Here is a 24,571-nt window from a genome sequence, read left to right as displayed (position 1 = left end):
TTTTTTAATAACCACATAGTTGTGCATTTGATGGTTGATCCTTAATTTAATCAATCCTTTGTGGTTGGACATTTGGGTTACTGTCTTATGCCATTAAAATACAAGTAAAATTTAGTTTGTGAGGTCAGCCTTCAATAATATATCAAACTTGACCCAAGTCAGCAAATCTCTTGTGGTTTATGAAACCAACTTTTGTGAAACACCAATGATGAAGCTGAAGCAAATGCTCAGTTCAGTTGTATTTGGGATGACATTTATATTCAAGACAAATCTTTCAGGAAACATACCCCCTCGTCCTTCCCTTGTATGTGAGAAAACTCCCCCCACGTCATTTCTTACCGATGGCGTGGAGGTAGACACTGTTTTCTGTTCCACAGTCTACCTCCAGCCATGGCTCTGCCTAGAAGTAAGTTGCTTGTTCTTAAGCGTGAACATTCCAGGAAATGGGAAATATTATATATCCCCAAATCAGAGACTATCCCATCTTTTCCTAAGAAATATTCACTCATTTGTTCATTCAAAAAAATAGTCAGTGATCATTTCCTCCAGAGGAATCAATCTAATAATAGGTGCATGTCAATGAGGATGCTTTTCGCTGCAGTGTGAGAAGACCCCGTGCATCTCAACCTTAAACGTTAAGGTCACTTACTGTCTAACCTAAGTTTGTAAGTGGGGCAGGCTCCAAGCTGGATTCCATTGCCCTGTGGTTCTCTGCTCTGCTCTCCTTTGCTTCAGGACGCCATCCTCAGGCCAGTTGGAAGATGGCTACCCAGTCCAGGCCTCATATCCAGACACCGCATCGACCAGAGGGAGAAATGGGACTGTCTCCTGTATCTGTCTTTAAGAGTAAGGAAGGTCGCCTTAGAAGCCCTGCCACCTACCGGCTTCCCTTACAGATCCCGGGCCAGACCCGGCAGCCCCCATCCTTTAATCAGTCGCCGACCAGCGATCTTTCCACTAGCGCTGGGATGGGGTCAGCCCTGAGCGGCTGTGGAGAAGGGGTGGAGAGCTGAGCACGATCTGAGTTCTGTTAGGAAGGAATGTGGACGGAAATGGGCGCCACGTTCTCTGTTAAAGAGGACACTGGCATTTGGAAGTGACACCGATAACCGTCCAGGTGACAGGAACCACGGGTGGAAAGGCTGAGGCAGAAATGATGCGTTTCTTGTGTTTGAAGAAAAGAAAGATGAACAGTGTTGGAGCCAGGGAGTAGAGCAGATCCTGCCCCTCTGAGTTGCTGTGAAGACTCTGAGACCTTGTCCTAAAAACAAGATGACTCGCTGGTGGGCTTAGGGAAGAGCAGGGACACACTCTCATTGATGGTTAGGACAGATTCCCAGGCTGCCGTGTGGAGGACTTGGGGGTAAGTAACAAGAACAGCAACACAGAAATTGGTGAGGTGGAGAGCTAGCCTGGGGAGAGAAGTGGAGAAAGTTGAGAAATATTTAAAAGTCAGTTTTGACCAGTCTTCGTGATGAATTAAATCTGGGGGACGTAAGGCAAAGGTGGTGTCCAGGATGACCCATGGATTTCTCTCTGAGGATTTAGACAGCGGGCACTGCCATTACTGAAGAATGATCAAATGAAAGGTAAAAATAATTCCCTTTAAAGAAAGTGAGTTAGAGGTGCCTATGAAATATTTGGAGATGAAGAGTAGTAACAGTAGTAGTAGTGGTTCAGACACCATTCAGAGTCTTTTATTTGAATGAAACAATCAAATTTCACAATAACACAGTGAAGTAGATGCTGTTATTATCTTCATGTTATAGATGTAACTGAGACCCAGAGAAGTTAAGTAAGTTGACCAGAGTTACACAGCTAGTAGGTTTTGTGTCAGTTGGAAGAGCCTTCTAGCCTGGAAGTATACATTTAGAAATATTCAGCTTCTCAGTGCTCATGAAAGCCATGGGAGCAAATGAAATTGTCCAGGGAGAGCTGAGCCCTGGAAAATCCCATGGTTTAAACCAGAGCCTGAGAGACACAAAATACTACAGAGGAGGGGGGTAAGGGGAAGGAGAGGGAGAAAGTCTTCCTATAGGTTGGCTTTAAAAAAATAAATGTCAAAATAAAAATACTAAAGTGTTTGGCTCCTTTACAAGCTAAGCAACAGGTTATAAAAGGTTCTGAAAATTCTGCCAGAGAGTGTGTGGAATGTGGACATGTATGTTAGTACTTGATGTTCTGCCTCTTACAAATCATAGTTTGTATAAACTTAGGAAAGTCACTTCCTTGCATCAGGATTAGCTTCTACTGCAAGAAACAAATAAATTGAAAATAGTAATAACTTAAACAAGATGGGGATTTATTTCTCTCATAGAGAAGAGTGCAGAAACAGAGAAGAGTGCAGAGCCAGTTCAAAGCTGCTGTGTATGATGGTTCCACAGAGTTCTTAAGGACCAAGGTGCCACGTAGCTTATAGCTCTTCCATTGCTATGAGGTGGCCCTTGTCCTCATAATGGCTGCCAAGTTCCAGCCATCACATCTCTGCTTTAGAAACATGAATGAAGGGAAATGTGGACTAAAGAAACAGTTCATCCTTGTCCTTTAAGACTTCCCAGAAATCTCTCACAAAACTTCAAGCTTCAGTTCAATGGCAAAGCTTAATAATATGGCCACACCAGCCTTCCGAGGAAGATGGGAAATAGTCTTTTAGCTGGGCATAAAACAAAGAAGTTTTCATTTAAAAGGATGGAGGAATGCATATTGGCAGGCAGCAAGCCATCTCTGCCATTGTCAATTTGCTCTTTTGTTAAATAGGGGTTAGAATATTCGCTTTACCTCTCTCGTCGGTTTGTTGTGGGGATCCAGTGTTACAATAATGGGGCAAGGGCTTGATAAATGATAAAACACTAGTCAGATAGCTGCTGTGAGCATGATCATTGATTCCTCTTGCATACAGTAGGTGTTTATACTTTAATGAGAATATCTTGAACAAAGTTAAGAGTTTTCACTAATTTGTAGGTTCAAGAGCAGGAAATGTGAATTTGGGAGAAAGAATGCTTTTCTATAAATCTTGCATTTTCATGACAAAGCCTTCCTTGGCTTTCAGAACCCCTTTCAGAATATCCACGGTTGGTATTTGATTAGCTCTGCAGTAAAATGTCCCATCAGTATTGCATAGTGTCTGCTGAACCCAGGCACTGTCCAAGAAATGCTTTCTGGTGGTTAAAGCAGGAGAATTACTACGGGGACAGTAGCTCATGTCATTAACCCACCTGGTCCTCACCATTCTGACTTATTGGTAACATAATGAGGATCCCAGGCCCAGGTCCCTTGTGATCATTGCATTTAAGGGAATGGCTCTGTCATTCGGAAAGTACTTGGGGTGATCATTAAGAAATTGAATGCAAAGCTAGCAAGGCATTTGAGATGCTATAGCTACTGATTGAGCCTGGACATTCTCAGGCATGGATGAAAGCAAACAAAGTTCTTTTTCCTGTTAAAATATGTCTAAGACAGTCAGGAATTATCTGACTATTAATATTCTTTTTAAGTTTTGAGTTTGACTCTAGAAAGATGATGCTTTTGCATTAAATAATGACCTTTAAGATGATTCTGTCACACACAGCAAAGAATCCTATTATCTTTCATTATAAATGTGCTTTCTATTTCACATCAATTTCCAGTTTCTCTACAAGTAGCATAGTGTTTGCTTTTGTGTGGTACTTTTCATGTTAGGATTTTAAAGATTAGCAACTTCATCTTCTCTTCCCTCAAATTCCCTGTTCCATACCTCGAGTTTGGCCATGAATGTGTGACAAATGTTTACTGAGTGAGTGTATCATCACCTCTTGTGATCATGGGTCTTGGTACTTCCTTAAAGTGCCTGAAGGAACAGATATGAGGACAGAGCCCTGACATCAACCTGTTCCTTATGATGTCCCTTTTGTCCTTTCCTTGACCTGATACTTTATTGTTAGTGCCTGAGAACTTCACAAAGGAAAAGGAAATTAGTACAATTAGAGCTAGTATAGTTATGACAAGTTTTGTTATGTGCCCTCAAAGAAAAACTGGAAGGATGCTTTATGAATTAAAATACCATATTGCAAGTAAAATAGGGGAAATTGGTTGACATATTGTAAGCGAAAATTCTAACAATTCAACTTCAGCAATCCGGGAAGTTCATTTCATCAATGCCCTGGAGCGTGAGTCTTATTTGATGGTCATTAACTGAGCTTTCTGGTGCCCTCCAGCTAAGACACAGCAGCCCTGCAGTCCTCCACACCTTCAGCTGAGGTTCAAGTGGAACCCAGAGGGAATTTGGACAAAGAGCAGCAGTGGGAAAAATAAGTCAACACCCTAGGTTTGGAGTCAGGAGATATTTAATGAACACACACTAAGTGCCAGTTATTAGTCTAAAGTTTTCATGCGTTAATATAATGATTGTACAGAGAAGTAGATGTTATTATCCCCATTTTGCTGTCAAGTGGATGCGGTTCTGAGAGGTTAAAGTGCCTGTGGTCACAGAGCTACTTGATGATTGATTGGCACTTAATCCTTGGTGTTCAGAGTTCAAATAATAGGCTCTTAGGTCAATATATTCAATCATTAGGACAAAAATATGAATTTAAAAATAAACTAATTCTGCCCTGGCCGGTTTGGTTCAGTGGTCAGAACGTCAACCTGTGGACCAGAGAGTCATGTACCTTGGTTTCAGTTTGTCCTCGGCCCCGGTTGGGGTCGTGTGAGTGGCAACCACTCGATGTGTCTCTCTCACATCAATGTTTTTCTCGCCTCTTACCCCCTTTCTCCCTCCCATTCTATCTGAAGATAAATGCAAAAATGTCCTAGGGTGAGGATAAAAATATATAAAATAAACTAATTTGCCTGCTAGTATGGCTCAGTGGCTGAGCATCAACCCATGCACCAAGAGGTTGCTAGTTCAATTCCCGGTCAGGGCACATCCCCAGGTTATGGGCCATATCCCCAGTGGAGGGCATTCGAGAGGTGGCCAATCGATGTTCTCTCTCATTGATGTTTCTATCTCTCTCTCCCTCTCCCTTCCTCTCTCTCTGAAATCAATAAAGGAAAAAAAATTTTTTAATAAATAAAAATAAACTAAATCAATGTGAATTTAGAACTTTTTATGGGGAGAAACGAACCAATGACTTTCCTAAAACCTCTTCAGAAATTGAACATCTTTTATGCATAAGAATAATAAAGTGTCCCCAAAGGAGTTATTTTCAGAAAGAATAGGACGTTTACCTCTGAACAAAGACAAACTCAATTTCTGTGTCCTGAAACCAAGGGAAGTAAGAATTCCATGTGAAAGTCTCAAAAAATGTATAAGCAGAGTGTCTTACTTTCTGAGTAATGGTCAAAGCAGGCCCATGTCCGAGCTATTGGTGATAATTATACACACACGGGAGAGAAAACAAAGACCAACATTCTTGCTCCGTTTTTTCCCCCAGGAGTACTATTTATATTTCACACCATCACTACACAGCTGACAATTGGCACTGAAAAACTGGTCTGGGGACTAATGGGAGGTAAATAAGGAAACTATCTAATGTCATCAAAGAAATAAAATTAGATACCTGAGCTTGAAGGGAAGTCGACTCCAGTGATTCTTCAGTGGAATGCTTGGTTTCAAAGTAGGTTCCCTATCAACAGGGAACTGAGTAGCTGTTATTATGAAATCTTGGAATGAGCCCAGGGAGGGAAAATGCAGAGGAGTGTATTGACCTTGACAGTATTATGGAAGGAAAGACAGTTTGAAAAGAGTTGAATCAAAAAACCTACACTGCCTGGTCTTGAACATTGTTAAGCCACCACAGTATAGAAGGTCTAACTGGTGATTGACTCACCTCTAGATTCAGGAGCCTGGGCCACTTTACTGCCTGTGCGAGTTGGCACATTCTGGGCAAGTGACTTGACCTCTCTGTGTCTAATTTCCTGCATCTGTAGAAGGGACAGAGAAGACACTAGCATGGCATTTTGCAGACTGTGTTCCATGGAACCCTCGTCCACTATGTGACTTCAAAGTTGCCCCACAGGGAAACACCACCAACCATATTTGTGATTAAATTAAGTTTGGGACATGCATGGTTAAACACAGTTTGCGGGCCTTATTCCAGGTCTTCTCAGAGCCTTAAGGAGGCTAAATTTTATGCAATTCTTTGAGAAAATTGTATGTTAATCATAATTATAGGGAAACACAGGAAAGTTGATACCTGCCTACATAATGGGGATGTTAGGAAGATCTAATGGGATAATAGCTGCAAAAGCACTTGGGAAGGATAAAGCAGGACATGGAATTAGGCATCTTTAGAGGATTCCCAGTGATGCGAGGGTTGGGGCTGGCTGACGCCACTGAAGCAATAGTTTTCTACACTAAGGATCTTGTCCCTTAGCCGGCCTCCCAAAGGCTATGGGCTGAGTTGGGGAGAAGGGAGTAGGATTCTAGGCTCTTGTCGGAATGCTGTAGTATGTTGCTCAGAGTGTGGTTCTCAAACATTTGCATCAAAATTACCTGGGCTTCTTGTTACACATTCATGTTCCTGGTTCAGCAGGTCTAAGATGGAGGCCAGGGGTCAAAATTTTTAACAGATGCCTTAGCTAATTCTTGCATACACTACAATTTGGAGGTCCACCAGCCTGGAGGGTCTTGGCACAGTTCAGAACCTCCAAAATTTTAAAAGTTTATGTAATCCCTTAAGGAACATCCTAGTGGTGAGGTGACAAGAAACTTTGCCCTGAGGGGCCCTGATTGGTCAGGTACCATCTGTCTGGTGCCAGAGGAGATGTTTCACTTTTAGATAACTTTTATCGAACTCCCATTCTATGCCCCAGTAGGGAGCTTTTAGTACATATTTATTCATCCTTACAAGTCAGTATTCTCTGCATGTTATAGGAGAGCAAGCTGACTTTCCTAAGGAGGTCACCCAGTGAATTTGTTAGAACCTTTTTGGTTGCAAGTGAGAGAGAATCCATCCCACCCTGACTTAAGGAAAAAAGAGAATTTATTGGTTCATATAAAGCAAATCTCCAGTGTTAGAGTGGTTTCAGGCAGGGCTGGATCCAGGGACCCAAATGGTATAATGAAATCTCAGTCGCAGGCAGGCTCTCCCCTCGAGGTGGCAGAAAGATTACTGGCAGCTCCATGCTATAGGTCGAGGGTTGGAAAACCAAGGTCCTCAGGGCTGGCTGCTTGTTTTGTAAATAACATTTTACTGGACACAGCCTTGCCCAGCCATGTACGTCTATCTAAGGCTGCTTTCATGTTGCAACAGTGGAGTGGAGTATTTGCAGCAGAGCTGGTTGGCCCATAAACCCCAAAGTAGTTATGATTTGGTTTTTCAGAGAGAGTTTGCCGATCCCTGCAGGAGGAACCAGGTTTTGTTGAGATTTGATTGGAACCTCTGAGCGGCCCTGTTTATTGACTTCCGGACTATCAGACCCTGGGGTCTGAGATTTTAAGATGAGCAAAGAACCTACGTTGTTTAAAGATTGTTGCTTTGGATTAACATCTGATTTGGGAGTTCATTTACAATTTAAATAATTTCATTCCCAACACAAATATATTCTGTGGACTAAATGAACAATAGAATGTTTTATAAGCTTTTGTAGTCATTACGCACTTTTGCCATTGAAGGTTACATTCCTGGGAGATAAAACAGGAATTTTGTATTGAGTATCTCAGAAAGAACTGTGCTGATAACATCTATTATCTCAATAAATAAAACAACACAGACCTGGATAAATTTAAATATAAATAAGACTTTTCCCTGCTGGTCTGGTCTATTAGCAATGCTGTTTGTTCACTGACTCCTGTGGTCATGGAATATAAATAGCTTCTCAGCACAGTACTTAGAAAATATGAAGTATTGGACATAATAGGATTGTTTCCTCTCAAAGCATATGAATTACCATTGTGACCTCGCAATTTTTTTAATATTAACCAAGTCTGAGTGAAGGTTTTTAAGTCTGTAGTCCCTGCTTTGCCTGGGCTTGGAGTCTAATCTACAAACCCAGTTGGGAGAACATGTCTGTCAATAGCCCCAACAAAACCCAGAATTGCGTCTCATTGCCTGGCGAGGCTCGACTGCTCATCTCTGAATGAGTGCCTAGGGGTGAGGGGGGAGAATGCAATGTTCCGATTGGCCTGCACTGGGTCATGTGCCCACCTCTAGAGTCAGGAGTGAGAGCCTTCTTTCCTGAGCCACCTGGACTGGGAATGGAGGAGGAAATGGAGGAAGCCCATGCCACCTGCTGGGAGGCCAAAAAGAACTCAGCCACTAACAACTATTAAGCCAGATCTGAACGCACATCCTCCTGGTTTCAAAATTAACATTCTTCCCACTATCCACAATGGATAGCATTTTCTCAGTGAAGCAGATCTGACTCGATTTCAGACCCAAACTGGTACCCGCCGAGTTCATAATTGTAGCCTGTGGCGTATTACAGGTGCATAGCAGAGAATGTCCTATGGTTCCACGATCCTACTGACCTGGGTACCCTCCAGGGCACCTGCATTCAGGTATGCGTGTATTTTACGGCATCTTAGGATAAGGCAGATAACACCCTCTTGTTCTTGCTAGAGTAGGATCAATTTATATTGGCATCTGCTGGTAGCCTTTTAAAAGATAAGCTCATGTCTTCCGTCTTCTCTGAAGCCCTCCTGTTACTTTAGTCAGTAATAGGGAGATTCGAATAGCCAGCTTCCACTGAGTGGGAAGGGATTCTTGAAAATAGACACGTCTTAATAGCATGGGTTTCTCTTCTTCTGGGAATGATGTCTTCTTATTCATTAGTTCCTCCTCAATTTTCCCAAATGGAAGATGAGGATAATAACAGCACTTCCTTATGGGATTAGTGTGGGTGTTACTTTAAGTGCTTTGGCTGCCGTTTGGCACAGAGTTGGTGACTGAAAAGTAGTAGCTGTTATTAATACTTTCATTATCATTATCATTATTATTATTTTTATCATTATCATCATCAGAATCAGTGCTGGAGGAAGCACTGTCCTGTTCCTGTTATGAGGAAGCGGGAAGCCCTGTTAATAGTACGTAGAGTTCTGTAGACTGTGTTAGTCATGTAGCCTCTTCCCGCTACAATGGCCTATGATTTGAGAACCACTAGAATGGCTAAAATCAGCACCTCTCAAGGCGCAGGACTGAGGGGCGTTCTTGTGCTCCTCTTGGATCTCAGGTACAGCTTCAAGAGATGATTAGCACTGTGGTACATTTACACAATGGAGTACTATGCAGCTGTAAGGAAGAAACATCTCTTATCCTTTGAGAGAACATGGAGAGACCCAGAGAGTATTATGCTGAGCGAAATAAGCCAGTCAGAGAAAGACAAGTACCACATGATCTCACTTATTTATGGAACATCATGAACAAAATAAGCTGACGATCAAAATAAATCCAGAGACATGGAAGTAGGGAACAGACTGACAAACCTTAGAAAGAAGGGGGGTAGGAGGGTTGGGAGGAGATAAACCAAAGAACTTATATGCATATATTTATAACCAATGGACAGAAAGTAGCATGGGAAAAGCAGGAAGGGGGGTGGGAGCAGGGAATATGGGGGTCAGTGGGAAGTGGGGGGAAGGGGACATCTGTAATACTTCCAACAATAAATATTTTTTTTTAAATAACACTTCTGACATACACACAAAAAAAGTGATGATTAACGGAAATGTGACTTGGACCCTCTTTGGTCACATGGATCCATAAATGTCCTTCTCTCCTCCTTCCCTGCATGCTGGCATAGTCCTCGTGCCCTGTACCTGTCCACAGTGCCCAAGGCAGCAGCAAGCCTGTGAAAGCATCCCTTTGGGACCTGTTCCCCACGGTGGGTAGAATCGCCTCCCACCAGGCAGAAAGCTCTGGAGCCAGAAGGAAAGGAGGAAATTGGCCAAGCGCCTGAGCAAATATGCTGAGATGTACCTGCTTGGGTATACGCAGCCTCACTCTCTACCCACCGTTTCCCAACCGCAGGCCTGTATTGTCTAGTCACACCCACCGTGGCTTCTTCCACCATGAGAGTACCCTTCTTGGAGCAACAAGACTGGTTAGCAGCTCTCTCGACACGAACATTTGCATGTCCCTCCAGAGGTACAGTGGGCAGGACTCAAATATCACAATGGGGTATGATAGGTGTGTGTGGAGTGTGATTTTGTGTGGCATGTAATTGGTATTTCTTCTGGTGGATCCCAGGTAGAGAAGGCAGCCATCTCTGCGTCCAGAAAACTGAGGGACACCAGAGCCCTCCTCCCTCCTCAAAGCAAGTCAAGCGGACTTTGGATTAAGACAGATTAGCCCGTTGTCAATGCAGCTCTCTTGTCATGAACCCGTGCTCGGCCGGTATCAGCGTGAATACCTTACTGCTAATATACGGATCATCTTCTGCCTGATCGTAAGGGATGAGGTGGTGCACCGAGGGTGGAAGGCTGGGGAGGATGGTGAAGGTCAAGTACAGGGCAGAGCGAGCAGCTGGGGGAGGGCACCCTAAGTGCACCTCTCAGCAGGGCTCCACCAGTGTTTCCAGGCTCCTGTCCGTGTGCACACCAAACCCTTGCATAGCTTCGTGGTCCGCGTGCCCTTGTATCTCCCAGCGCAGCACGGGCTTATCTGTGGTCTGTAAACCAGGCAACCGCCTCTGCGCACCACAGCCCCGCTCGGTCCCCGGGCCATCTCCTCTAATGCCCGGGCTTCTCTCAGATCCCCCTCACCTTCTCATCCCACTTCTCAACTCATGGGACAAGGGGACCCATGATTTTAAAATAAAAATGCATCACTCCATATTTTGTTTTATAAACACCCCCTGTTGTTAATACAGACCCGTTCGCCTTCCAAGCGCCTGGTGTGACTCCTGGGTGAGAGGGGAAAGGCGGCCCTCCTAGGCCTGATCATTCATATCAATCCTTCATGTCCCTGCCACGAGGTATCTCTGTGGAACTGAAAGTGCATTTTTAAAAGGGGAAGGCACAGTCATTGAGAATTTGCTAAATGTGTGGGGACCTGTATGACACCATTTTGCAAAAGATGATGTAAGAAAAGGTAACGCTGCCTGTGGCAGGAAGGTGCCAGGGTCAGCCCCTGGGCAGCTCGGGGGGGGGGGTAACTGACAGCTCGCTTCGCCTCCCCTCCCCAGCTCTGGGCTCACTCTGACAGTGGGGAAAGATGGTGAAAACATAACCCCGGCTAACGAAATTGGAAGGAAAAGTGAAGGGTCTCAGATCCTGCTACATAAGCATTCTATTTCGGGGTTCACTCTGGGTTGAGATGCAAATATTTAATTTGTGAGAATCTCGGGTCCTTCAAAGGCCTAGGAGCATAGGAAGCCCTCCAGCGGGGGCCCACAGGTCCCGCCCCTTCTGCCTCTGTGCTAACGAGACAGCAGGTGGCACAGACACCGTGGCCTCCTCTCCAGACTTCTCAGGGGACACTGCATGACTAACCCTTTCCAGGCCAGCAGGACTCCAGAGTTGGTGCTTGCTGTGGATACACCTTTTGAAAACCAAGCAGCCATGAGAAATGTCATGGTGAGGTGCCAGGTGAAGTGCCCTTTGCCCACCCCCACCACCCCACCTCCTCACCTCCTCCGAACGCCCGCGGGGAGCAACCCCAGGCTACAAGGAGGGGGGCTTCAGAGCGCCCACCGACACAGCTACTCGGGTTCTCGTTGATCGAAGTCATGCATAAATCAAGTCTTTTTTCTCCCACTTTTCTAAAAGGAGAGAAAAATCTGCTCCCACCCATTTCTGTCTCGACAGATAGAGCAGATCCCAGTCATGTCATGAAAGGGAGCGCAGACTGTCTGGTCTCTCAGGAGAGTCTTCTTTGGGGGGTGCTGGTGGAAAGACCCCAGGTCGTGTGGTTCAGGCCTGCATTCTCCCTCAGCTCGGGCTGAGCCCGGCTGCCGCGTCCTCCCCTCTGAGCCAGCATTCTCCGTCCAGGCGCTTGGCAGCTACCTGTGTAGGGGAGGGTTTTCTCCAGCAGCTGTCTCCGTGCCCTGGGCTGGCAGCGCAGTCTCTTCCTGACCTGTTAGAAGGAAGGTCACTTATAAACACGCCTGGGCCGCACGCCTGTCCTCTCCACTCGTCTCCGTCCTGGTCGCTCTCCCGTCCCGGTCCCTCGAAGGCCACTGCATTCTGAGCCCAGTTTCGTTTTCTTCCTCTTCAAACTGTATGCACGTCGGCCTCTTTCCTCACTGTTAAGCCATCGGTGTCACTCTCTGGTGGCAAAGCAGTGAGGTTGAGAGCTGGCCCTCTGTCAAATGAATGGGGGGGGAGTAATGTGGATGATTAAAACGTAAATCAGTTTTACTTAAAGTCATCCATTCAGTCGGCTCAATCATCTAGTGGACTTTAGGGCAAAACATCTTGAATGCAATAGTATACTTACTTATTCAGGATTTATTTATTTATGGAGTAATAATTACACCTTTATAACGCTCCGTCAGCTTCTTGACACTCCAAGTTTTTCCAAGGCACTCCCGATGTCTTACAATTATTTTAATGTGGCAGTTGCAGAATGATTTCCATTCATTTCTTAAAGATGTGATTATGAGATACTTTTTTTGGTCCCAGTGGTGTATTTTTCTTAAGACAAATAGTGATACTGACGTTCACGAGCTGCATCAAACGCCCTCATTCGTTTGCTTAGTTAACAAGTCATCATTGAGTGCCAACTATGAGACCATATTCAGTACCAAGCTTGAACAACTCACGTCTTGGTTTAAGAAAGTTTTCCTTAGGATTCAATATACAGTATAATCTCTCCCTTTAACCTTTAGCAGATGTTGTAAGTTGGCTGAGCCCAAAAATCCTCACCTGGATACTTTAAAATTTTTACTTTTTGTGTGATAGACCATTTGGAGGAACAAAAGGAAGATGGAAACTCTATGACCCCCCCCCCCCCAATGCAGATACCCAAACACACAGGCACTTTTGCACCCAATTCCAATGGCCCGATGCCCATTGTCCCCGGGCCCCGGGATGAGGCCGTGCAGCAGGAGTGTTGAATTTTGCCTGCAGTGTGTAAAGTCCTTACAATCTACGCCATGAGAAGCAAAAACTGCTGCGGTTGCTCCTTGTCCTCCCTCGTGTGTATCAGGAAGTGACCAGGATCTGTGGATTCTGTGACCTGGCTGAATGCCAGCTTTCCTCCGTGTCCTTCTGTCCCGGCCCTGCTGGGGTTCCAGTCACTGCCCCTCACGACTGTTGCAGTGGTCTCGTTACTCTCTCTGCAGCACGTCTGCTCGCCTTCGGGCGCAGAGCCCATGACGCTGGAACAGTGATCCTGGAAACACGTCTGCGTCCTGACGCGGACCCTCTCGATCAGGCCGTTTACAGTGGACCCCTCCCCGCCGAGACACTCTTGATCTCCGTTGCCATGTTCCACTTTGTCTTCTATTTTTCTTCCAAAGCCTGTATCTTCTAACCTACTCTACAGTGTACTTAGCTTTAATGTGTATTGTATGCTCCCTACCCTGCCTCCTAGTGTAAGCTCCACAGGTATTTTTATCTGTTTCGTTGACTGACAGCCTAAACATCTGGTACATGGCAAGCACTCAATATATATTTGTTGAATGCAGTCAAGTCAGATTCCATTTCCAAATTCTCATTTTTCCCCTGCTTATAGGATACAAACCCCTAATCCACCCTTTCAAAGGTTCGCGTGATCTGGCTGCAGACTCCCCCAGCCGCCACCTCTCCCCACTGGCTCTCCATCTCAGCAGCGTGACCGACGCTCACGGTTCACTGTTTCTTGCAGTTCCTAGACATGCTACGTTCTTCCAGCCTCTCTGTTCCTTATGGGTCTATTCTCCTTCCAGGGATGTGGGGAGAACAGTTCCTCCTCTTTTAAAATCTAGCCAAGCGTTACATCCCCGGGGTCTTCTCCAACACGGCCAAGCAGAATTAGCCCTTCTCTGCCCTTTGCCTGCATTGAATTTTACGCAGTTTCCCTTTTCGGCAGTTTTACACACTGAGCCCTTTATCTCCTCTGGACTCTGTGCTCAACCATGTCCAATTCTTCTGTGTGTCTGCCCAAGAAATGATCACAGTACCTGGCACAGTATTAAGTAGTTACTTAATACAGTGATTCAAAAGAGGAGCTACCAGCGCACTGAACCACGCGGTCAAAGGTTTTCAGCCATCACCATGCCTCGTGTCCACGTCGCTGCTGCCCTCGCGTGCAAGCCTGTACCTCCTCCGCGTTCCCTGTTCCCGTGGATGAGGTGCACCCCACTGATATGAAGCTGGGCATAAGGAATGATCTGCCTCCCCTCCCTGAGACCGCCCAGTCAGTCACGAAGTCCTCTGGACTTTGCTTCCCAGACTTCTCTCAAATTCGGCTACTTCCTTTTAGTCTTGCTGCCGGGAGCCTTTGCTAGCCTGTCATCATCTGTCACCACAGCACACTGCCTGGCACAGGGCAGAGGTTGGGTATATATTTGTGGAATGAATGAATCTCCCGAGTTAAAACCATTTCAAACGGCGCCAGGCAGACTGCCATGCTTCCGAGGACAACCTGTCCAGGTGATTTTTCTGAGACCGTGTGAAAGGCCCCGCAGAGTGGTGTTTGCATCGGCCACAGCTCTCGATGTAATTTGACTTTCAGGAAAGGCAAGTCCCTCCCACCCCCTTGATTTTGCCAAGGAGGTTATTTTCTCTGATTGTTCCCGTCTTAAAAATTCAAGTCATGGCACATTTACCTCACTGGGCTGTGTAAATTCTCATGTAAGCTGGAAAAGAGTTCGCTTTCTTCCAGGTATACAGGAGGTCAGGGTGATTGCGGCCTTCCATCAGGGTCCCCCTGAGCATCACAGGTTCAAATGTCCTGAAAGGTAAAGTTACTGGGAGTAGTCTAGGTGGTCCCTAAAGGTGCTCTTGACTTTGGCTTTCTAAGAATCTTCTTTCAGACATTAAAGCAGAAACAAAAAAACGCGAGCGATTGAGCGACTGTGACATCTAACTAAGGGCGAGCGGTCTCAGATGGGTCGGTACCCCTCAGGTGGAGCCGCTCGCTCAACAGACTCTAGCGCTTCTGTGGCTCTGGGCGAAGCTGGGTGTAGGAAGGAGAGCTGTGGGCGGTGGAGACGCTGGCCCAGGAACAGTTGATAAATGTTTTCTCCCTCTTTCCTCAGCAGACGGTGTGATAGTGACTGCATCCGCCAAGTCTTATTTGAGAAATTGCTGGGCCAGGAGTTACTCTGTCATTTGACTCTTCTGATGCCCCGCCCCCTGCCCTGTGGGGGGGGTGATGTGCCGAGGGCTCTGGTCCTCCCCCACCTCCTCCTCCTTCTCAGGTCCAAGTTAAGGTTAGGCCAGTTTGGTTGGGGTCTTCGGAATCCGTAGGGTTTGGCTGACTATCGTGCTGGCATGACTTCTATTCCCAAAGACAAAAAGAGAAACGGAACTTCAGTCATGTGGCTTCTGTTATCTGTAACCATGGAAAACGCTGGCCATCTGTGAGGCTCCCATTTTAACACTTTTTCTCCCCCCTCTCTTTATTTCCATCTTTTTCTCGGGAAAAACAAGCTGAGGAAGTGGAGAGGCTGGCGGCAATGCGTTCTGACTCCCTGGTCCCAGGTACCCACACCCCACCCATCCGGAGGAGAAGTAAGTTTGCCAACCTGGGAAGGATTTTCAAGCCTTGGAAATGGAGGAAGAAGAAAAGCGAAAAGTTCAAACACACGTCTGCAGGTAAGATTCGTTTGTGCTTCATTTCTCAGTGGACTTCTGTTGACTTCAGCTCCGTGTGTTAATTAGCAGACCTCAATTACTGTAGGCTGTCAGAACCAAAGGGAAAAAAAACAAGCCTTGGACTTGCTCTTGTCCTTAATAATGATTCCATATGACTGGGATTGGCTTTGAGATGCTTTGTGTTTTCTTGTGTCTCGGGGTTGTGTTGCTGCTGTTTTTTAGAGAACCACCACTTTTATCTGATCTATAAATATCTGAACTTGGAACGCCACCTTTTCTGTAACTGAACGCTTCCCCTCTAGCATTGACAATCCATCTCTTATTTTTCATTCTGATGTTCACTGCTCCAGCAAAAATCAACACACAGCAGAAAATAAGTTATATATAGCTGTTGGCAGATAGAATAGGTTATTTCACGTTGGAATCGTCTTGAATAAGTGGCTCTTGGCCATGGCAGGAAAACACAGGAGAACAGAAATGGAGCATCACTGATGACAAAGATAACTATGCAGTGTGTAGCCCAGTGGACAGCAAAGGAACTCGGGGCAAGTCAGCATAACTGAGGGGTAAGAGAGAGCCTGGAGTCTGTGTACCTGGGTTCAAGTCCCAGCTCCGATGCTTGGTAGTTATATGGCCTTGCCCACTTTATGTAACTCTGTACCTCAGTTTCCCCATCTATGAAATAGGGTTAAGAATCGTACCTCACATGACTTAAAATTGTGGAGCGTCTTTGTGGCACACAATGTGGATTTTTTTAAATGAGAAGCAGTGTGCCGTGAGGAGCTCTGATCTCACCCCATGTAGACGCGATGACGGAAGAGCTGTTAAGTCTTTTTGTTTGTTTTGCTTTGATTTTGCTAATTACGTGCCCAGGTCATTCCAGGCCTACCCCTGCACCTTCATTTCCTTCTTCCTCTAGTCTGTGTCCTAAACCACTCAACCTGCTCTCTCTCCGCCTCGGAATTACCACCTCTATTTTTTGGTCCCCTTGCCCTTATCCTCTGCCCCAAACTCACCATACAATAGATGATCTGCTTTTTGTACCTGAGCACTGTTCTACAGATCCAGTCGTTTTCATGCTAATTGCTTTGAGGGAATGAAAGAGAATAACAAGCATAGGAAAGTTGCAGGAAGTCTTGAATCTTAAAAACAGTCCTCAGAGTATTCTGCCCAGTGTATGTTCTGACTCTGTTTCTTAGATGGAAGCCCGGCACCTTGTTGCTATATATACTCGGTTCATTCCTGAGGCTCGAATGAACTCGGCATTCCATAAGTCTCCACGTCCACCTGCTGCATTCTCCTGCCTCTCGGTCATTGCACAGGTCCGTTAAGGTGCATGTGCAGGTCATGCATGCATCCCCAGACACTACTGAGAGATTACATGCATGTGGAACTCTGAATGGATGACTCCTCTCTACCCCTCCGTGGAGGTGACAAGGAGAAGGGCACTTAGACCGTTGCCTGGGGGAGGAGAAGCTAAATGAAATACATTCTGTAAGCAAAGTGAGGTGTAAAGCATGTGAACAAGAAAGTAAAAGGGAGAGTTCTGCAAGCCCCAGGGAAAATAATAGCCAAGATTCCACAAGATCCTTTACAGTGTTCTTCCTGACTTTGCAAGGAAAAGTGGTCTGTAATCACAGAAACGCACGTGTGAGTGACTGGATGATGAGGTGGCAGATGTACTGCCTCCTGGCAGAGCAGAGCTCCGGAGCTCCCGCCGGGCCCAGACAGAGCTGCAGGGCTGCTCGGGGAGAAGGCACCTGACCCGCCGCGCTGGCTCCTCGGGATGTTGGCAAGCCGGTCCTTGGACAGATGCAAATACAGTGGTATCAGATTACTCACAAGTCATTAGAAGTCTGAAGAAAACTTTCATTTAAAATTCTTTGGGGAGAAAGAATTAAAAAACATGTGACAGGCAAAGTTGCAACTTGAATCGATCTTATTTTTAACTATTCCTAACAAGTTCCCTTTGATTTCTGTGGCCAAGCTGATTGAATTGGCAGCTGAATGTGACATTCGTAGGTAGTTTTTTTTTTAAGAGACTGTCAGCTTCCAAATGAGAGAAGCTGGAGGATAGACTATGGAATATCTTTATATCACAGTAGTTGGATGGGTTCATGATGTAACTGAAGCTGTTCTGTTTTTGTTTTGTTTTTTTAAGTCAGTGGTTTACACTGTAGTTCTCTTTGTACTTAACTGGATTCAGAAATGTTATTTCTTATTTTTGGAAAGGAGAGATTGTGCTAGTTTTTAGCCCAAAGGAGGAAAATATTGGCATCAAAAGGATGTTTAACACCATAAATTGTATATATATTGTTCAAGTAACACTTTGAATTGCAAACTTTCCTATGCATGGATAAGAGTCAAATATTAAATATACAAGAGGATTGATTGGTTGTGAGAATGTTAATTGGTTGGCCAATTTTAGCTGGTATATATATATTTGTCTTGTGTGTGTGTGTGTGTGTGTAATGTCCCTTCATATGTACAATAATGTCCACAATTTTGAATACAAAGAGTAAGTTCATGTATTGCATGTATATTATGTATTTATATTTAAATTGTATGTTTTGCCCTGGCCAGTTTAGATCAGTGTTAGAGTGTCAGCCCGAAGACCAAAGGGCCAAGGGTTTGATTCTCAGTCAAGGGCACTTACCTGGGTTGCAGGTTCCATCCCCAGCCTCAGTCGGGGTCGTGCAGGAGTCAGCCAATCAATGTGTCTCTCTCACATCAATGTTTCTCTCTCCCCCCCCCCCTTCCATTCTATCTAAAAATCAATGGAAAAATATCCTGAGGTGAGGATTAACCAAAAACAAATAAAATTGCATGCTTTTTTTGAACACATGAAATTATATTAACACAGTACATACTTGGCCTGTTATTATTCCCATAATGAGTTACATTTATAATTTGCCATAATTAGCTATGCTATAGTTTTACTGTAACTCAAGGTACAACACATGGGTGTCTGTGTATATGCAACCCCTTCCAAAGTACACCCAGAAATATTGCTTTGCAAGTTGTAGAGCAATAAGAAAACGGCATTAGAAAATCATGATCTCGACATTGTCCTCAGTTTTGGCATCAACAGCTATTACATAAATTTTCCAAAGACAGATCTTCATGCCTCATGCTGCTCATACATCCTTTGTATTCCAAGCTGAAGGCCTGTGTCCTTAAAAGGCCTCCAGCATCCAGACCCAGAGACTGAGCTCTGCATGGCGGTTGAAGCACAACCAGACAGTTTCTCGCAGAAGCATCCCTGCATCACCTGCGGAGGAGAGCATAAAACAATAGGTCCTCGGGGATGTGATCTCCACGTGCTTTTCAGCCAGTCCTCAGAGGTTCCGCGCAGGCCCTGGGGAGCAATTAGCCCGACCCACGCCCAGGTTCTTTCATGAAATGGGCAGTGGGCGTCCACAGCACATCCTTACACCGGCCCCAGGAACACGAACGGATGATGACATCCCTCCGAAACAGAACAGACGGTGCCTCCTCAAACAGTCACCTGCGGCCATCTTATCCAATTTCTCATGAAAAGAACTGTATTTATAAAAAAGTAGACCTGGCAGGAATACGCTGTGAAGGTGCCACCAGGTTAAGCTTTTGTTTCCTCCGAACGGAAAACCCAGAGCTGTAGGGGTGGCCCTGGGAATCTACAACGTACCCACGTTTCCTTTGTGCATGTCAGCTCTCCTGCATACCTGCAGCCTTGAAGGAAAAACAGCCACAAAGCTCACTGAGTGCCTCCCCCATGCTGACACTGTACCTGGCCTGGGGAATGGAACTGTGAAAAAAACCAGACCTTGTCAGAGACCCGCACCGGGGAGCTGGAGGGGCACGTGATCAAATCCCAGGAGGAAAGGTGAGGTCACAGCTGTGACAGAGCAGAGGAAGGAAGGACCTTGGGGGAAGGAGAGACCTGACTCAGTCTGAGGCGTCAGGGAAACTTCCCTGAGGAAGAGCAGTTTGATCTGGGACCTGGGAGGGGGGGATTTGCAGCCAGGCAGCAGATGAGCACGTGCGAGTCCTGCCGGAGAAGCCGCCAGTGAGCCGTCTGGGAGAGCAGGAAGGACCAGGGGCTGGGGAAGGGAGGGCTAGTGTGGTGTGGAATAAGGCTGAGGCTGGAGGGATAACCAGAGATGGGACCTTCGCTGGGCCTGCATCCTGTAGAACAGATTAGACAAGGGTGTGCGTGGCTGCAGGTAGACTGTTAGCAGAGCACTGTGCAGGTGATGGACGTCGGGATAATACTTGGTGGTAGGAATGGATGGATTTGGGTCTGTTATAAGGAACAAGTGATGGGACGCCATGACGGGTCAGACGGAGGAGGGAGAAAGAGAAGCATCGCGGCTGGCATTCTCGTGTTGGTTTAGGGTATGTGCTGGGGGCCTTTCCTGGAATGAGTGCTTTGGGAGAGTGACAGGTTTGGGGGAGTGGGGGCAGGAATGAGCTGGAGATAAGACCGCAAGTCCTGGAATGTGTTTGAGTTGACTTTGTGATAGCCAAAGCTGACCATTGACTATATGGAGAGCAAAGAAGAGGTCTGTGATTGATATGGAAATGTTGGGTCATTTGCATACATATGTTAATTAGAGTGGTGACCATGTATGGGATTCCTTAGGGAGCAAGTATAAAATAGAAAGAACCCTGGCTCGTTTGGCTCAGCAGTTAGAGCCGGTTGGAGCGTCAGCCTGCGGTCCAGGGAGACCCTGGTCCCCTTCCCGCTAAGGGCATGTACCTTGGTTGCAGTTTGTCCCCGGCCCTGGTTGGTCGTGCGGGTGGCAGCCACTGATGTGTCCCTTTCACATCAATGTTTCTCTCTCCTTCTCTCTCCCTCCCACTCTATCTGAACAAAAAAATGGAAAAATGTCCTTGGGTGAGGATAAAAAATAAATTAATTAATTAAATAAAATGGAAAGAAAGAGAGTGAAAGGCAGTCTGACCGACAAAGGAAGGAGGAAGATGAGCCTGCGTAGGAGACAGCAGGGCAGAGGCTCCAGAGTGGAAGGAAAGCCAGAAGAATGTGGTGTGATAGGAGCCGGGAGCAGAAAATTTTCGAGGAGGGTGATGAACTGTGTTCAGTGCTGTGAGGTCAGCTGATGGACAGAAAAATGCCCGTTGACGTCAGTGATTCTGCTCCACCAGAGGTCGTTGATGATTTAGCAAGTTCTCGGGTGGATTATTTGGGGATAGATGCCCGATGAGTGGGAATGAGGAGTTAGTAGGAAATGGGGGAAACTAAGGCTACGTCTCCGAGAAGTCTGCCTGTGCAGTGGGGCTGTCTGCGTGCCTTCTGGTTTGTTGTCCTTTTATGATCAAAAAGACAGAAGCAGGACCAGCCAAGGTGAAAGATCCAGGGGAGAAAAGAGTCAGAAAATACGTGAGATGAAAGAGATCAGGTAAGGGTCTGAGCAGTCAGGAGTGGGCGGGACGCAGAGCCCAGTAGAGGGTTGGTAGCAGAGAAGTGACGAACACTTCACCGCCGGGGAGCGGAGCAGTGGGCTGGCTGCAGAGCTGGGGCGGGGGGGAGTGACCCTGTAATAAGTGAGGCCATCTCCTCACAGAGCGGAGAAGAGGGGGACACGCAGAGGGGAGCCCATGTCGGGTTGCTGGTTGTGAATCTGCACGGCGCTGGGACTTACTTCTGTGGCTTTGGCTGTCCAGGCACAGCTATGGGTGAAGCAGATAGCTGAGTATCCGGGGCTGGAGTTTTACCATATGGGTAGAAAGTAAAGACGGAGAGTCGCGAATCACCACACACTTAATGGCGCAGAACAGAATGATCCCCTCACGCTCCTGAGGCCAGACGCCCCACATCGAGGTGTTGGCAGAGTTAGTTCCTCCTCCCCTAGCTTCCCGAGGCTGCCGGGCAGCCCTCAGTGTGCCTCGGCCTGGCGTGTTGCCGCGGAACTCGACTCTGCTTCAGTCTCCACATGGCCGTCCCCGTGCCTCAGATCCCTCCGTCCTCATAGAGCAGTGGTTCTCGGCCTTCCCAATGCCGCGACCCTCTAACACAGTTCCTCATGGTGTGGTGGCCCCCAACCATAAAATTATTTTTGTTGCTACTTCATGACTATAATTTTGCTACTGTTGTGTCTTAGGCGACCCCTGTGAAAGGGTCGTTTAACCCCCAAAGGGGTCGCGACACGCAGGTTGAGAACCGCTGTCCTAGAAGAACACCAGACTTTGGAGTCAGGGTCCCCCCTAAACCAGGATAATCTCATTCAGAGATCCTTAACTTATGTCTGCAGAGACCTTGTTTCCAAGTAAGGTCACATTGCCAGGTCCTGGGGTTTGGACTTGGACATGACTTTGGTGGGACACAATTCAACCCACGTTAGTATTAAACTTCAAATTGGCTAAGAAAGGAAAAGTCCAATGGGTTGAGGCAGATTAGAAAAATCAAGACTTTAAGTTTCAAAGAGGTCAAGCAGTTGGTGGGAGCAGTTCCCAAAAGCCAGCCAGCAGCGGGGGAGCTTGTGAGCACAGGGCTGCTTTCTCGAATTAGTGAGTCTCAAAGGGGAGGCAAAACACAGATAAAGCCAGGGCAGGGGGTGCCTGAGGAGGCAGAGTAAGTTAGAAAGTCATGTACAGTGTGGTAAACGATTCTATCTCCTGACAGACAAAAGCCCATATAACTTACTTGCAAAAGTTTGTGCTGATTGAATTTGCCATTCTCTGTCAAGAAACAAAAGGAACTTTCCTCTTTGATTTTAACATTTAACTCATTCCTGAACTGATGTTTTCTTGGAAAGAGTCTCCGTGTTTTCTTTTCTCAAATTAAGATGTTTCAGTCCGTCATACTCATAGGCCAATAAAGTACTGCAATGTAATTGATTCATGGAAAATCAAAGGTTGGTTATTAAACTGTCATTCCAGCCATTAACAAACCCACCTAACACAGGTAAAGTAGTTTCATAAGGCAGAAGCTTTCAAATAGGATTAACTGATTGCCTCTTCCCCTCCCGTGCCACACGATTGGAACCTGTGAGCATCAGTCTTTGCCAGTAATGATGAAGGGCCGGGTCTGAACAATATTGGGAGTTCCCCTTGTACATGTTAGGGGGCCCAGAAACAGTCTAGTTGTGTGTGTCCACTGTTTCCTGTACGATGCAACATCGATGCACCAGTGTTTGCTGGCAGGAGTCCTGGGTACTCACAAGAGCATGGGCTCCAGCCTTCTCATTGGGCCCCTCTGCCTCGCTGGCCTTCTGCTGTAGGGTCTGCTTTCCCCACATCTCCCAGTGCAACAGGAGCCAGCACTTACCCCTGACCTGTTAGCTAACTAGTTCACCGCGCCCCTGGTTGCCTCTTTCCTCCAGGGCCCCACTATGCTTCCTTTGTTTCTTCCATCAATTTACCCACAATAACAATGACTTTAGAAACCATGAGGTTTCAGGATTTCCTTCCCAGGAAGCCCATCTCCAGAATCATTCCTCTTCAAATCAAACCCCCTGGGTAATGGAGACAGTCTCCGTGCTCTGGATGCTGCCTTGGGGTCTGGTGGGATGAGTTCCTGGGCTCTTCAGGAAGGTCTGCTCCTGTATCCGGGACGGTTGGTCCCTTGCAGAGGCCACATCCCTCGTTCTTCTTTACTCGGGGTGCCTAGCCTGCCATGTGATGGGGGGGTGCATTTGCAGTTCTTAGAGGAGACAGATAAACCCTAAGGTTTACAGCAGGGCTTTTCTAGACACCCTTTTACAGTGTAGGATTAAAACCACTGTTAACAAAAGGGATATTGCCTCTCGCCCCGCCTGGGCCAGCTGTGTCCACTGTTAGGTCCGGCGGACCTTCCCCGGCTCGGCTCTTGAGCGGAAGCTTGCGTCCTTCCCACTCGGGCACTGAGACGAAACGGGGGTTGACCACACTGAGGATCGTGGATGAGCACGTGTGCTTGAAAGGCCGCTGCCTCAGACCTTTGTCCCCCAACTCTGATTCCCTCGGAGTTCCCCCTTCTCGAGCTAACAAAGTAACGTCGTCTAATCGGTCAGAGCTTACGTGTTTAGCCTTCACGGGTCTCCAGGAAGTCACAGGAGACAGCCCCAGCTGAGTCCCCGGAGAAATGAATGGTTAACCAAGGAGCTAGGGAATGGAGGGGAGGGCGTCTCCTCCCTGGGAGAAAGCGCAGAACGTGAGCGCGCCGGAGACGTGAGGAGAGATTGGCAGCCTGGAGCTTGGAAGGAGGTTATGGTTTGGAAAGGACTGTTAGTGGGCAGCAGAGAGGAACAGGAAAGGAGGATGAAGAGGTGGGCAAGGGTCTGCTCATAAAGGGTCTTCCACGGTGTGTCGTGAAGTCTAGACCTGAGCCGAGTACAGTGTCCTAATGAAGCTGTCAGCGGACTTGCCTTTCCCAGGAGTGTTCTCTAGAATATGGGGAAGTTTGGAGTGGCGTCAAGCGTTGTTTCAAGTTTTTAATATAACTACTTCTGTATACGTATTTGTGTCTGTAATGGAGAGCAGATTTGCTTGTGACAAAATTAAGAGGACGCCTCACTGCAAATGGACTATTAAGTGTCCCTACTGATTCTGGGAACAAGGGAACTGTTTAGCAGGTTGTTGATTATAATGTTGGGGAGAGATGAAGATAGACTAAAATAGTGACACTAGGCACGGAAGACTATACACAGTTGCAAGAGCTATTTAGGAGACAGAATGAGCAAGACTGAATTATAGATGGGATGCGGAGGGTGAAGGAACAAAGAACTGCTCCTCCGTTCCTCGCTGAGCAGCTGCGGGGTGCAGGCACTACTCACTGCATCAGGAACACGGAGGAGGAGCGAGCGTGGGGGGAAATGACCATTTACTTGGGGGCGTGCTGGCTTTTGTGTGCTGCTGTGACATCCAAGGTAGCGGGGACGTTGGACACAGGGAACCAGGATCAGGAGAGGTCTGGCTGGAAATGCAGATGTG

At 46.6% G+C, this 24,571-nt stretch overlaps 1 protein-coding gene across 2 annotated transcripts in view; it reads left to right on the top strand.

Moving 5' to 3' along the window:
• Positions 1-24,571, top strand: part of LOC118626224 (phosphatase and actin regulator 1) — a 226,291-nt gene that overhangs the window by 27,233 nt on the left and 174,487 nt on the right. For both annotated transcript variants that reach the window (XM_036255616.1, XM_036255615.1), the window contains exon 2: positions 15,494-15,658. In XM_036255616.1, the coding sequence (XP_036111509.1) occupies positions 15,494-15,658 (165 nt within the window). The remainder of the gene's footprint in view (positions 1-15,493; positions 15,659-24,571) is intronic.

Source organism: Molossus molossus, unplaced genomic scaffold (assembly GCF_014108415.1).
Source record: "Molossus molossus isolate mMolMol1 unplaced genomic scaffold, mMolMol1.p scaffold_m16_p_12, whole genome shotgun sequence".
NCBI classification, from domain to species: domain Eukaryota; kingdom Metazoa; phylum Chordata; class Mammalia; order Chiroptera; family Molossidae; genus Molossus; species Molossus molossus.
This window is presented reverse-complemented; position numbering and strand designations above follow the sequence as displayed.